Source organism: Coloeus monedula (assembly GCF_965178545.1).
Source record: "Coloeus monedula genome assembly, chromosome: 3".
Taxonomy (NCBI): Eukaryota; Metazoa; Chordata; class Aves; order Passeriformes; family Corvidae; genus Coloeus; species Coloeus monedula.
Window position 1 is genome coordinate 66,080,722 of NC_138783.1, and position 15,804 is coordinate 66,096,525.

Consider the following 15,804-nt stretch of genomic DNA (forward strand, 5'->3'; position numbering starts at 1 on the left):
CAGGAAACTTCTTGCAAATGTCTGGCTAAAGATCAGAAAACTATTATTAGCCAAAATAATCCCCAACATGTTACCTTTTCATCTCCTGTTCTGAAAAAAACCCTCAAACTACAAACCAAAACACCTCCTGTATAACTGAAATGTCAGGTTTTAGAGAAAATTTCTCCACTGACTCAAATACATCAGCTTTTTAGAGAGAGATATTAAAATGTTATTTTCACCTTATGCCATTCATGTGCCTTAGCTCACTTTATATACTTGAACTTAGTCCCCTGTAAGATATACATACAAGTAACAGGACTAAAAGCAGTAAATCATTTATCTTCATAAAACCTTTTTATCAACTGTGAAGAAAGATATGTTAGCAGTCTGAGATAGAAGATATGTTTTTCCATTAGTTATAGAAAAAATGTTAAAATATGAACATCATTCTTGGGATTATGTGCTAAATATTACTGGTTTGTACTTGTACAGGTGACCATTATGTTAGTAATTTTGTCACCAATAATTTAGCCAATATACAGGCATTGCCTTTGTAAATTTTAAGCTTAGCTTTGTACATAAATAGAGGAAAAAAACCTCACAGGTTAAAACAAAGAAAAAAAAGCCAAGATAAAAGTTACCTCAAAAAAATAACAAATATAACCAGCACTTACAAATTAAATTTCAGCACAAATCTTGCACTCATACACAAAATAGGCTGGGAGATGACAAAAATTATTCCCAAAAGCTCATTTCATCTATAAGGCCTCAGTTTCTCTTAACTGTTTTTAGTCAATGGACTTCAGTACTTAGTGTTTTCTTCCAGACTGTAGGTTCTGCTCATCATGCTGCACACATCAAAAGCCACTCCAGGAATTTAGGTTTGTAAAGAAAAGCAAACTTCATCTTGAGGATGGGGGGGAAGTTTCATTCCACAAGACTTGTACCAAATATTGAGTACATCTCAGAGAGATACAACCTTTCTATTGCACAGTCAAGCTTTGCTGGTGGGAAAAAAAAATTTAAAAAGGAAAAAAACGTCTCAAGGACAAAGGAGCTCAGCTTTCAGGTTTGAAGGAGCAGTATTTTATTCTCCACATCTGAGGCTAGCTCCAAAGTAGGAACACTCACCTCTTCCAGAAAAAGCTTCTTAACTTCTCAGGCAATGATTTGGCAGCTTCTGCTACGGTAACACAGAGAAGTTCAAATCCACGCTTAGAGAACAAAAAGTTACAGAAATGGAGGCACCAATTACCAAGAAAATATTTTTGTTTAAGAGTCCACCTTACAGCCTAATGAAATCTACTTTGCTTTGGGCTGGACTGCACTGCTGGGAGAAGTGAGTACTCCAGTTGCATCCTGTTCTGAGGGTACATTTCATCACAACTGCTGGGACAGAGCAGAAAGGGAGTGAAGGTATTTTACATTACAGGAACAGGAGTAAACACCTGAAAGGTGAGGACGTCTTTCACAAACTACCATTGCAATTTTCATGATTCTTTTGCTTTTGTTTTGGAGCTGGGGATACACAGCTAGGCAGCTGAACTCAAGAGAGTGGATACAAGTACATATCTCTACTGCAGGACCTCCAGAAAGAAACACATTAAAGAGGAAGACCATGGCACAGCAGCCTGTCTGATCACTTCCCTGATTCCATTTAAGCAATAGGCTTAAATGCACTCACTTAAAAGCACTCATTTTCCAGCCATGTTCAGTACTTGCTTAAATCTCTCTTTGGAGATGAAGAACTTTGAACCTAGCAAGGGACAGCTTCAAAAATGCACCCTGCAGTGCACTCAGTTATCTGTTCTTCCCCTCCATACTCATCGTTTCCCTGTGTCTGCCTGAATTTATTCTTATTTGTTGCAGTGGCAAAGTCCACTTTACACCCCCATGCTGCTTTGAAAGCAGTCTCTCTGTAAACCTCTGTGCTGGAAAGTTCTCCCTTTACCATGATTCCACTGGTTACTGACTCTCTCCCCCCTCCCATCCCTTCTCCCATTGGCTCCTGTTATGTCACTCACCCTTGCCTCTGCCCCCTAGCCCTCAGACCATTGTTTTCTGATGCTTTGCCCACCTCTGGGACCCTTCGGGATAAAACAACGTGTGCGTTTCGTTCTTGGTTCTTTGTCCCTGCTTCCTTTGAGTGTGTTGGTTTCGTTAAACGCCTCAGAATTGCATGCAGAGAACCCCTCTCGCCTCTTCATCTCTGGCTTGTGCATGGGCTGTGTGTGAGCGGCTGTTCGCGACCGCCTGCGAAGGTGAGATCGTGCGCACGCGTGGGTGCTACTGCAGTGCTGCCTGAGCGTCTCCACGAGGGACCCTGTGCAATATTCGTGGCATCGATCCACCAAAGCCCTCTTTCATACTTACTGACTTCTAAAGAATAGCAGACTGCATCACAGTACAAGGAAACACAGTCACTATCTATCTCTCCATAATATTCTAGATCATTCTGAATAGTCCAAATGTATGGATATTCAGTTCAGAGCTCTTTTCTAAACAATTCTCATATACTTTGCCAAAAGAATGAGACAACAGCTGGTTCCTAATACATAATTGACAATTCTGTCCCTTAATGAAGTATACAGGGTAAAAGGAGGAATACCAATTCATTGGAGTTTAGAACTCCAGGAACGAGCAAGGACTTTGTGTTTCAGTGACAGGAATGGAAAGCATCTGATCCAGACGGAAACAAGGTCCTCAGAGTATGGCTTGCTCAAAAAAAAAAAAAAAAATTAAGGAGGCAATCACTCTCTGCCATTCTTTAAGACAAATGGGTCTCTGAAGTTCTCTCATACAGACTTGAATTATGTGAAAGCCCACAGTTTGTTTTAGAATCAGAAAGGTATTCAGTGAAGAAAGGTATTTTTTTCCCAGCAGGCTGACATCCACAGGGGAAAGAAGACAACAATCTGGGCCTACAGTTACATTGAGGAACTTTGAAAGATTCTTGTATTTTACAGATGGACAGTATAACTGAGAATTTAATCCAGGTGCATAAGTAAGAATTTTATGAGGAACAGTATACATGAAAATGTCAATCTGAAATGAAACTGGAGCAAAGGTATGTATGAACTTTGCAGTGAGTCAATGCAGAACATCCATGGACAAACAACTTGAATGGTTCTACAGATCGTGCCATAACTATCACTTCCTAAACTGGAGAAACCCTAATAAAGAGGGCTTCTTTGGATTGCTCTCTTTGCAACTCTCTCTTTATTGACTCCTGAAAAGTATGACAAATTATGACAAGTATCTACTTCTAGAAGAGAATTTCACAGGGGATCATCCACATCCAGAAGTTAAGTTTATTCAAGGCCTATGAGCATCTACTATGATACATGACCATTTTTCTGTACTCTCCATTACACAACGGCTGACAAAGTCTTTCAGATCAATTCAATTACCTTAATTTGTCCTTTTATCACTCATCCCAGCATTCCTGGAACAAATGATCTCCTATCTGATATGAATGGAAATTTAAGGGCCTATTCTCTGCAAGTGCAAAGTCAACCACCAAATACATGGCTGAGAAAATGTAGTGGGACAGCAGCAGGTAACAGCCTCCTGCAAGAAGTGCTAGTTAGACATGGTCCATGTTCACAGTGGTCTCTAACGTGATACTACAGAACAAATAACCCTTGAACAAACTCAACATGTCACAAAGGTAGAGGAAAGGACCTTTACAGCATCAGGGTAACTCCAGTTCTCAGTGTGATCAATACCTACTACAGAGGAGTAGCCTGAAACACTGTAAACATGCCACCAGCAAATCCAGATTGTCTGAGCATAAGCCTTTAATAAAATACATACAGCCTTACATTATATCTATTGAGTTAAGCTGGTCTGGAAATTCCCTCTAGCACTGAGGCTAACGGGAATGAAATGGCCTCAGTTTTACCCCAAACAAAGTCATCCTCCAAACCATGGCAGTCACATTCAAACAGCATGTTGTAGCATAGTCCTGTGTTTGTGATAACCCCTGGGCTCTGACACTATAAATTGGCACAAGCCCAAAGTATGCTAAGAGTTGTTCTCATTGTTTGTTCATATAGACAACTGAGTTTCAGCAATTTAAAAAAAGTCCCCAAACCAAAACAAAGAAAGAAACCTCCCTGGGATATTTAATTAATATCGTTTCTGTGCTGCAGGACCTAAGGGTCCTTGGGCTTAAAGGCATGTTCCTACTTGCTACATCCCTGCTGTCAGTCCTGTGTGTGTTATTAGCTGTAGCTCTGACAAAGACACTTGACAGTACTTTAATTAAAGAATCTCTCAAAGAAGATCTAATTAAAAGCTATACAGCAGAGCTGAACCTCCTCCATGTATGATCCATTTTCTATTTTTTTTTCAGATATGTATAAATAAATCAAGGATTTTTTGTTTTCTATTACTGAAATGGGTTTTACTTTTTCAGTTTCATTAACGGTATGAAAGCACCAACCTACTCTTCTGATCACTGTTGGGAATGCACGCTAATTAGATATCCCGATGCTAATTAGATTTCCCAATATACAAAATCTATAGCAACTTCACAGCTCTGTTGTAACTTCAAAGGAGGACTCCTAGAGTCACCGAGAGCAGCAAAACAACAGAATATCAATCTACAGTTTCAGTCTTCTCTGACCTATTGAAGCACAATTGAAAATAATGAAAACTCAAGCTTTAAGATCAAGAAAGAAGCTTTACCTAAGAAAATGAAGTAAAAAAACCACTCTTCTGTATCACTGCTTATCTTGAACTCTTAAAAGATCAAAGAATACATATCTATCTATCCCAGGGCACTAAGATCTCAATCATAGATTTTTTTGCTATCAATCATCTTGCTGCCCGAAACTGAAACATATTTTCTGCATAGCTGTTGCACCTAAGTGTTGGCTTCAGATTTCTTCAGTTCGCTCACAAGGAGAAAATATGCAAAAGAGGAAGTTTTGGTTCCTATTAAGTTACAGTTCTGCTATATCACAGAGAAAACATACTTTGACCATTTGAATAAACCAACAAAATTCAGCAAAGTGTGGATAGATTAGTGAAGTTGCGCATTTTTTTTACTGGTCAAATATATCCTTCACAACAAACAGTGGTAAAGCTGTTTTGATCTATCCTTGTGAGCCTGTGTATATTACAAGAAGCACATAATTTTGATGGAGTGTTTTTCTAATAAATTTACATCATCCACATAGTTTAAATTATACAAGCTGTAATTACAGTATAATGTAGCTTATGTAGTTAGAAAACTTTGTGCTTATTTCACATAAAACAATATATAGTCACTACCTTATTAATTTTACAAAAAAACTAAGTCCTAAATATATAAAAAAAACCCAGAACACTTCCAAAACAACCTCAAGACTGACCTAACACAGAGTTTATAGTACATATTCCAACATGTCAACTTTTTCAGCTTTATTCAAATTCAGTTTTATAGGTTCATCTATCACATAACTTGATAATTGTATAATTAGTCATGTTGAATCTTCTCAGAAACTTCAACACTTTTTCTTGTCTTTAAATCAGTATTTTTGGTTGTCTAATTTTCTGTCTTCCTGTTACTACTCTTAGATTGGCTGGTGCCTTCACTAAGGAGCTGCTCTAATCAAGGCTGTACAAAACTTGATGCTCTGCTGATCATCATGTAATTCTACCTTGCCAATTATTTAGAAATCTATTTGCTTACAGAATCACAGAATCACAGAATAAGGTGAGTTGGAAGAGCCCCTCAGGGATCACTGAGTTGAGCTCTAAGCCCTGCACAGGAGGACCCCCAAGAGTTACACCTTTTGCCTAAGGGCTCTATCCAAATACTTCCTGAACTCTGTCAGGCTTGGTGCTGTGACCACTTCCCTGGGAGCCTGTTCCAGTGCCCAACCACCCTCTGGGCGAAGAACATTTTTCTAACAGCTGGCCTAAACTTCCCCTGACACAGCTGCAAGCCATTCCATCGGGTGCTGTCACTGGTCACCATAGAGAAGAGATCAGTGCCTGCCCCTCCTCTTCCACTCGTGGAAGCTGCAGATTGCAATGAGGTCTCCCCTCAGTCTCCTCTTCTCCAGGCTGAACAGACCAGGTGACCTCAGCTGCTCCTCATATGGCTTCTCCTCAAGCCCCTTCACAAATCTCATGGCTCTCCTTTGGACACTCTCTAATAATTTAATGTCTTTCTTAATAGTGTGGTACCCAAAACAATACACAGGACTAAAGGTGAGGCTGTCCCAGTGCAGAGCAGAGAAGGACAATCCCCTCCCTTGCCCAGTTGGCAATGCTGTGCCTGCTGCACCCCCGGATTATTTTTTCCTTAAGTATGTGATGTACAAAACCTCCCCTTGCTGAGCTTTAATTCTGATATTTTGCAACAGTATTAGATTATATTGGTGAAGGGTCTGGTATCAGTTTAGGATATCCGCATCTATAGTAGTACTTTTCATAGATACATACATTTTATCCGTCTTAAACTCATACTTAATATGTATGATTCACAGTAAAAATGAAATAATTTCACTAGATTCTAAAAAAATATAAACCTGACTGAATTACAGATAAGACGTGAAAATGGTTCCCTCTTTTAAATCACATCTAAACATATTTGCACTGTAATAAACTTCCACATTTTTGCAAACAAGTCCATGTTCAGCTGTTTTTCTTCTGACATGTTCAGTTTTCCCCAGGGAAAACCTTCTCTATAACAGCAGCAACTATATGTGATTTTTTTTTCTTTTTTGAAGCTCCTTGAGCTATAAAGGTAGTGACAGGAAAAAGAAAATAGGAGTCAATAAGTGCCCATTGGTCAAAATTGTTTTCTATTCTATAAGGTAGAACAATAAAGAGCTAAACTGGTCACAGACATGAGTTGTTGAAAACTTTTTCACATATTTTGCAGTCAGTAATTGGAATTTGGCAGCAAAATTCTCCAGATATTCTGTCTAAGTCTAGACAGACATATGCTCCAGATTACAAATCAAAAGTCTGAAAGGGAATTTCTGTTGGCTGCTGTGCGTCTGGGTAACAGAACAGTGGCTGTTTTCTTAAATTTCCACTTGTCCACATCCATGCAGAACAAGTAAAATAAACTGACTCAAAGGGAAAGGGGACATGAGCTAGGCTGCTGGTAAATAAGGAACCAGAGAGCAAGAAAAGAAATAAGAATTTATGAAGCTAGATAAATCACGTAAGACAATGGAAATGAAATGGAAGTGAAAAAATTAAGGTTTTGCTCTGGCAAGGTCAAGGGAAATTATGATTTCAGAATGACTAACTGAGAAGTCTAGATTTTATTTAATTTCAATAAACTAAATAAGTTTAGGACTATTTTCTAGGAATTCACTAATCATTTATCACCGAATTCTCCATAGCACTTTTGACTGCTCTTACACTCTGTACAAGGTTGGCCACATTAATAATGAGCTGTGTATCCAAGCTATACCCACCATTTTTTAGAGATTGCTATTTGGATTTGGCTAAAACTGCCAGGATCAATAGAGACAATTGTGTTCCAGTGCCTGCAAACCTTCCCCAGCACTGTTTAATTTATTAGCATAATTGTAACTAGGAAATTTAGGTATCTGCTAAGACATCTGGTGCAGAGAAAGGGAATAGAGAAAGAAATAATCCCACATGAACTTCAAGAGATAAGGACACAAGCTAAGAATAAATAAGGATAAATCAGAATAAGTCAGGATAAGTCAGGATAATAAATAAGGATAAGTCAGGACAAAGAACCTGGTGGAAGAGCCATGCAAGACAGAATGATCCATGGCATCCAACACATGCACTCTTTTAGCATGTAAAATTGTCTCACATTTCCTGAATCTTATCACTCTTCTATTGTCAGTAAGTATTTGTGAAACTTGCAAGTGTGAACTTAAGACATTTTTTGTCTTACTTGGTCTCCAAAATAAGTTAGAAAAAAAGGATAATGGTGTATTACCACTGCATGTGAAAGACATTATAGATCTTAGTTATCATCTTAAGTTTCTAATTGTTCAAGGTGATGTTACAATAGCACATAATGTTGCAATTTCTGAGGGAGTTTGGACTTTGTGACTGTTTAAATTAACGAATATGATAGAGGCAAATTCACAGAAGGAAAATTAGAAAACATGGGAATTATACTAGCTGTGGAATTCTCTTTTCATCCATTTGTGAAGTCTGGCCCATATTTACCTTAAACCAGAAAGAAACTTTCAATTTTTACACCTCATCTAATGAACAGAGTACATGGCATAGAGAAATCAAGGAGCATAAAGGAGCTGAAAATCTTCAACATTTTTGGAAAGCAGAGGTTTGCTTCTACTTTTTCATTGTCTCATCCAGTCTCCAAAGTTCTCAGAGATAACCATAAAGTTCTTAGATAGCTTCATTCATCTTGAAAATGTTTCTTTTTTCCCTTTCTTCTGAGTCCCCTTCGTTCCTTAATCTACACTTATGAGCTATCTTTTGTTGTCAATAACAACTCTGTTGTATCTTTCCATGTGGTATTTTAGTGAAAACTGAGGTAAAAGAACCATACAGTACTTGAGTGTTTCCACAGTTTTGTTCCCAGAGGAACAACTCTGTCCCTTCTCTTACCTCCTCTTTCTTTTACCTTCCTCTTACAAAATGATTTAACATTACCAGTAGTGTTTTTTGCTCTTCTGTTCCAAGGTATTTTGATTTAGCCCCAGTATTTCTGTGCTATTCATTCACCAAGGAATCAGATTGTAACCTTCTTATGCTTCCTAAGAACTACTTCATTTCATGGATCCCTAGCTTGAAACCCTCTGGATGATGCACATTCCTGAGTTGCAAAGCCACAGCTGATGGAGTAGGCACTACCCTTTGAACATGTAGAGTACCACGTAAATCATTGCTTACATTCCTAGAACATGTATTTCTCAAACATTAGTCTCAAAAAGAATATTTTTATCTTAAATTATGTTTATTTGCCATTTCTGTTTTCTAAAACATGGTGGTGCATGGTAAAGCTATTATGTCATACAAAACCCAGCACATATTCTGATTAAATATATCAAAGCAAACAGCAACTTGTGATTAAATTATTATATGTGTATTTAGAGAAGATTAAAACTGCAGGGTTTGGGGTATCCATTTAAAATTGTATCTAAATCAGTTATACAATAGAATCATCATGATAAAATATGGTTAATTTAAACAATATAAGGATGTCTTTTAGGAAACAAATAGAAAACAGTATATATTTTATACTTACATGATCCAAGGCAATTGAAGACCAATCTTATAAGCATTTCCACTCTTTTAATTACCTTATTTTGTAACATTAGCATTCTTTCTTTCAGATTAATGCACTTCAGTTACATTGTGCATAACAAGTTGCTTAAGAAGGATAAATCCCAAATCTATAATGCATTAAAATGTAAAAACTATTCAGAAGAGAGCTTTGATTTATTAACTCTGAATTGTGAGTTATTCATAAGTTTACACTTCAAAACAGAGTACCAGCCTATGAAAGGAAATGAAAGTGAAAACATCCGGCTCATAATAAAACCTTTTAAAACATTTTCTTATTTAAATTTCAAATTTTTTTCTTTCAAATCTTTCAAATTTTTAAAGATTTATGCAATTATTTAAACTGAGATTTGATTAAGACAGCAACATAGGATTATTCTTCAAAAAATACAACTGTTCTTTTAGTGATCATATGTAATTTGAATTATGTGAGTATGAGGCACTCTTTTTAAGTATTTGAAAACCAAGAAAAATACATCATTTTCTTGACTGTCCTATTGAACTTGACAAGCCTGAAATATTTAATAGTTTGGAGGTAACAGTCTGAATTCATCCCTAGAAATTGTAAATAAACATTTTTGATTATTAAGATTATAAAGAAAAATATTTAAACAAAACCACAATTCATTGGAATGCAGCAAACAAGAATATCAACATCTGCCTCTATAGGAAGTATAATGTATGCAGTACAATACCTGTATATGCAAACTGAACAAGATCCCACAGTGCAGTGGGGTCTATGCCTTCCATTTTGATCTCTTCTTGCTTGGCTTCACAAACATCACTTGTAAACATGGCAGCAAAGTAGTCAGAGACAGAACTGAGGACAAGTCTGCAAAAAAGTTAGAAGCTGGTGTAATTTGCTTGCATATATGTATTAGAAATTTCACATATATGTAAACTTCCTTAAAAATTATTTTCATAATAATCAAAAATCATTAGGAGCAATGTATTATTAATGCACATTGGCAGCAAAACACAGCATGACATTTAATTCTAATTTGGTTTTGCCTCCTGTGATATGAACCAAGTGGTACTTTAGCATATGACTATGAAACAGACATAGAAATTAGCACCCAATCTTTCTGATAATCTTCCAATCATGCAAATGTCCCAACTGTTAACAAGATAATCTCTCAGTATCAAAGACAACTTCTTAATGACATGCAATTCATACTCCAGAGGTACTCTTCCTTGTTCTTAAAGGCTTATTTGTTACAAACTTTAATTATAGCATGTGACTTTAGATAGTCTATAAACCTTCCACTAAACTGTTAGTAGCTTAACATGCTACTCAGTAAAAATATATAATAGCATCACTGTGTAATAGTATGGGTTTTTTAATAAACACGTCCAAGGAAAATAATTTGAAAATACCTACAAAATGTGCATAGCTTGCTGTTTATGGATATGATCTAGATAAATCAATACCACAGCAAGTATCAGGTATGATTGTAATTACTGGGGCTTTAAGTTAAGGCATTCTTCCAAATACCATCTACAGTGAAATTGTGATCTTATTAGGACTGAATATTCACAGATGATCTTGAGATAGAGATGTGGTACATCTATAAATAGTGTACCGTGTGCTTCCATAAAGATGGTCACATTTCTGGACTAATTTGAAAACATGATATTCAAACACATTAATAAAAACCACAACAATCACAACTGGAGAACTTGTAAACCAAGCGAAAAATGTTTTGCCTTTTTTTATATTGTTATCTAGGGCAAATTATTATAGAAAAAAATAGTGAAGATAAACAAGTTAGTTCTTATCAGCCACCATGGTAATTGATTGTCTTTGCTCTCTTAGCTCATTCCAATAGCTAAGTAAAATATGACAGCTTGAATTGGCTTCATAATTTTACAGTGCTTTAAGCTACTACATTTTACCGGCAAGTACAGCAGCTTGAAGACACATATATGATCTTTGCCTCTAATGATGGGAAATGACTGAGTAGGTGCAGTTTTATCACTTTTCATATTGTGCTCAACTCTAGCAATCATGAATTTTAGAAGTAAACATCCTAATTCATAAACAGTTCACATTTATATTTATGTAATGACTAAAAGACAATAGATGACTACAAAAAGATAAGCTTAGAAATATATTTTGGTGCTGCCACCAAAATTAACTATTTACTAGTTTACTATTTTTTCACCATTGAGGAACATTTACGGTCCATGTTTGTCTATTTATTCTATCTTATTGATATCTTACTTATTATCTTTATAAATCCTCTTCTAACACTTTTCCTGACCACATATAAATAAGTAACTTTATTGTTAATAGATGCTTTAATAAAAGCATCACAAAAATCACAGAAAGGAAAAAAAACCATGAAATATTGATGATGTTCTATGAGATAAAAACTCTCACAGATAGCAGAGCTGTAATACAAGTATGTGATTGAGATTTTCATTCAAGACCATTTTCCATTAGGTTTTGCTTCAGATTTACTAGCCATAATTTAAATTCAACTACAGGTATTCAACTTGGTCACTTGCTAAAAGCAAGACCAAAACCCTTGGCTGCATCAAAAAAAATGGACAAATGAATGAACAGAAATTTTAATACACCAGTTAATAATCAATGGAAATAATTTAAAACAGCAGTATCTTATGTTTTTAATTCACATAATTTATGTTCAGCTGTTATTTATCATATAATTTTACCATGCATATATTGTCAAATACAAAACAAAGAAATGACAAACAACAGAGGGAGGACAGGAAATAAATAACAGGAGGATTAAATCTCTCTCACAAACTTCTATAATAATATGTGATTTTCCACAGTTTGGGTGAGGAAAGTCAAAGAAGTTATCTAATGGATTTCAGCTGCAAGGGAGCATTAAGTCTACAGGAACACACAAGATCTAGTCCAAAGTGGGGAAAAAAAAAATTAAAATAAGTAACACAGGTATCAGGCCCTCAGCATTACCCATTTTTCTTAGAGGTTTATCCCTACTGGTTTGCACCACCTACCAAAGAAGATGGCTTAAATGAGCAGAAAGGTTCTGTGATGTAGCAGTTCACCTACAGAAGCAAGACAAGCTTTTGAACAGAGTCATAAAGAAAGAGGATTGGTTTTTTTAACTGTCTTATGTTAATCAATAGTTAACAGAAATACTGAATCCGCTATTTCATCAACTTACTATACCAAAAAAAGTTAACTGATTTCAAGACACTAACTTTTACCTTGGGAAGTGCTCCACAAGTTGAACTGAAGTGAGAGGAACTTGCTAATTACACTTAATTCTGAAAGGTGACACCTTTTGTAAATCTTTATTGTGTTTCAGGGTTGAGATAGAAGATCAAAAGTGAGAAATCAAAGAGATCAATTAATTTGTAATGATCTGCTGCTTTTTGTAGATCAGAAGGCTCCAAACAGCCCTAAATCTTGGTTTAAAGGCATGTTGACCTATTAATCAAGAAAGGTCAGGTGTCTCAGGATGTCACCTTTTTCAACTACTGATCTGGCAGTGAGAATACATAATAAATTCTTTCATCCTTGAGACTCATAGCAGGTAACTCATGGCTTAAAATCGTTTGTAAGACCAGAAAGATTTTCTCCAGATTAAGGGACTTCTTTACATTTACAACTAATTTCAGCATAAATTTCTAGTGTCTTTTATAAGTAACCCATATGACTGATTAGGGTTGTGATCTTTTTTCCCAGGATATCAGATTTTACTTTAGTTTATTATAGAATATTTCTTTGCCATTTTCACAACTGTTTTTATATACATCTTTGATACAGAATTGCCTCAACACTGATGGTGCATTTATTAATTAAAAGAAGCAAACAAACCTTGATCACTTAAAATCTTTAAGAAAACTCTTACAATATTTTACTGCCAACTGAGTAGAATATCAGATGTTACTTGGACTGAAAACTCATAGGCAAGGCACAACATTTTTCCACATATATTATGCTAGTACACATAGGAGCTGAATAGTCTCGAGAACTGGGTCCATGGGAATCTCATGAGATTTAATAAGACCAAGTGCAAGGGGCTGCACCTGCACTGGGGCAAGCCCTGGTATCAATCCAGGCTGAGGGATGAATGGATAGAGAGCAGCCTTGCTGAGCTGGTCTTGGTGATGCTGGTGGATGAGAGGCTGGACATGACCCGATAATGTGCACTTGCAGCGCAGAAAGCCATTAAATGTGTCCTGAGCTGCATCAAAACAGTTCTGACCAGCAGGATGAGGGAGGGGATTCTACCCCTCGACTCTGCTCTGGTGAGACCCCACCTGGAGCACTGCATAAGAACAGCTTTCATTTACAAAGATTCTGGGGAAAAAATGGCAAGATTTCAAATTTTTCCACATGACATTTTAATTTCTTTTTTGACAGATAGCATTGTGCATATATATATATACATACTCACATATATGCTTCGTAAGTATTATTTCTTTTTAAAAGTTGCAGTTTTAAGCTCTGAATTCTGAAAGAAATAAAATCTCACTTTCAATGAATGATGTATGGTTCACAGCATGGGAAGGACATCGACCTGTTAGAGTGAGTCCAGGGCCACCAAGATGATTAGAGGGGTAGAGCACCTCTCCCATTAGGAAAGATTGAGGGAATTTGGCTTTTTCAGCCTGGAAAAGAGAAGACTTAGGGGTGACTTGATTACTGCCTTCCAGTACCTGCAGGAGCCTACAATAAAGGTGGAGAGGGACTTTTTATATTGTCATGTAGTGATTGGACAAGGGGGAATGGCTTCCAAGTGAAAGAGAGTAGTTTTAAATTAGATATTAGGAAGAAAATTGTTACTGTGAAGGTGGTGAAGAATTGGAACAGGTTGCCCAGAGAGGCTGTGGATGCCTCATCCCAGGAGGTGTTTAAGGCCAAGCTAGATGGAGCTCTGAAAAACCTGGTCTAGTGAAAGGTGTCCCTGCCCACAGTAGGGGGACTGGAACAAGATGATCTTTACAGTCCTTCCAACCCTATGACTCATTGTTTTTAAAAGTGATTAGTTGCTCTGTAGGGGACATTAGCTGATACTCTGTGTGCCTACTAATAGTAAAGCTCTACAGCTAGCTCCATACTGATAACTGCTCCACAGGTCTTCTTGCAGGAGTTAAACTTTCACTGTATGCATACAGAAGGCTCCATGATTTCATAAATTTTAAGGCTTGCAGAACATATTCTAAGGAATATCCATGCATGCACTTGAAATAATCAGAAAAATTTTGACCCTAAAATCAAGACTGGCATCTTTTCTGAATAAAACACAGCAAAGGAGCAAGCTGTGGAACAGATCAACTGTTTTGGATTACCACTGGTAGTGATTATCTTTGCTGAATACCATGGCAATTTTTTTTGAGAACAACTATGTATTAATGACTACTACTACTAATAATATCCCCAAATAAGCCAAATAGAGAGACAGATGGAATTTTGATAAGAATTTATTAACTCTGAAACAAGAAAGTGTTTTTTATTCTTTACTCAAACATAGCTTTCTTTAATATTAATTATTTATATAACATATAGCTATAAGAGACACCAATAGTCTACACTAAGTGATGTTTTCTCTTTACCTTGAGAGCCATGCCTTTTGAGTTTACATTCTTAACTTTCTTTGTCTTCTTTTAAGTCTTTTATTGTCTCTCTGAAACTTAATCATAAATACAGTAAATGCCTCTATCTCTTGTACTGTACAAACTGCAACACAGTGATACATCTCATTATATCTCTTATGTTGCCACAATGTTTTTAGGAATGGTACACAAATCCGACATCATCATTTCCACCAAACACACAATGTTTACCAGAGCTTTAGTTTTCTTCAGACACTGCAAGTAATGCACACATCTCAGTTGACAGATTTGATAACAAAGTCAATATTCCAAAACACTTTTTCAATGTGTTTGTGTTCTTGTGTAACTTCTGAAGATACCTGATACTGCAGCCACTATTTTGAACTCCATACTGTTTTGAACCAGTAGAAAGATGAAAAAAAAAAAAAAAAAGAGACACATGAATCTTAGTAATTTCTCAATATTTGGGAATAGGCATAACAGGCAAAAAATCACAGTGAAGAAGATTAGAGCTGATGAAGATCCATTATGATCCAAATATAAATCAGAGCTCAGTGTTCTTCTCTAGAAGAAAACCCACATATTCAGACAGAGCACACATATTTGATTGTAGAAAGACAACACAATCAACTGTGATACTAAATTTGTGGACTTAATTATTTAATTTGTTCACTGAATCTCCACAAGAAAAAGAGGAAAATAGCTTCCAGGAGAAGAAAAATTACAGTTTTATCATCTTTGAACTACCAGCAGAAATGTCAGAAACACAGACACAAGGTTTGATGAAAGTATAGAGATAGATCTGTGAAGTCACCAGAGTAAGTGACTGCTTAAGTATCTAGATTTTTTAAAGTCCATTTGTCATCCTTTTCTTTTATTCTAGAACTTGTTTGTATAAAATGATGCAATAGAGCATCATTATTAATTGATCTTCACAACCCATTCCTTTATAGAGCCTGGTTTGTTCTAATTCTTGTCTGTGATTTTCAGTCCCTTTTTTGATGGTGAGCTGTCACA

At 36.2% G+C, this 15,804-nt stretch overlaps 1 protein-coding gene across 2 annotated transcripts in view; it reads right to left on the bottom strand.

Annotated features, from left to right (window-relative positions):
* Positions 1 to 15,804, bottom strand: part of KLHL1 (kelch like family member 1) — a gene marked incomplete at both ends in the record, with an annotated part of 190,081 nt that overhangs the window by 106,808 nt on the left and 67,469 nt on the right. For both annotated transcript variants that reach the window (XM_082279274.1, XM_082279273.1), the window contains one exon: positions 9,924 to 10,060. In XM_082279274.1, the coding sequence (XP_082135400.1) occupies positions 9,924 to 10,060 (137 nt within the window). The remainder of the gene's footprint in view (positions 1 to 9,923; positions 10,061 to 15,804) is intronic.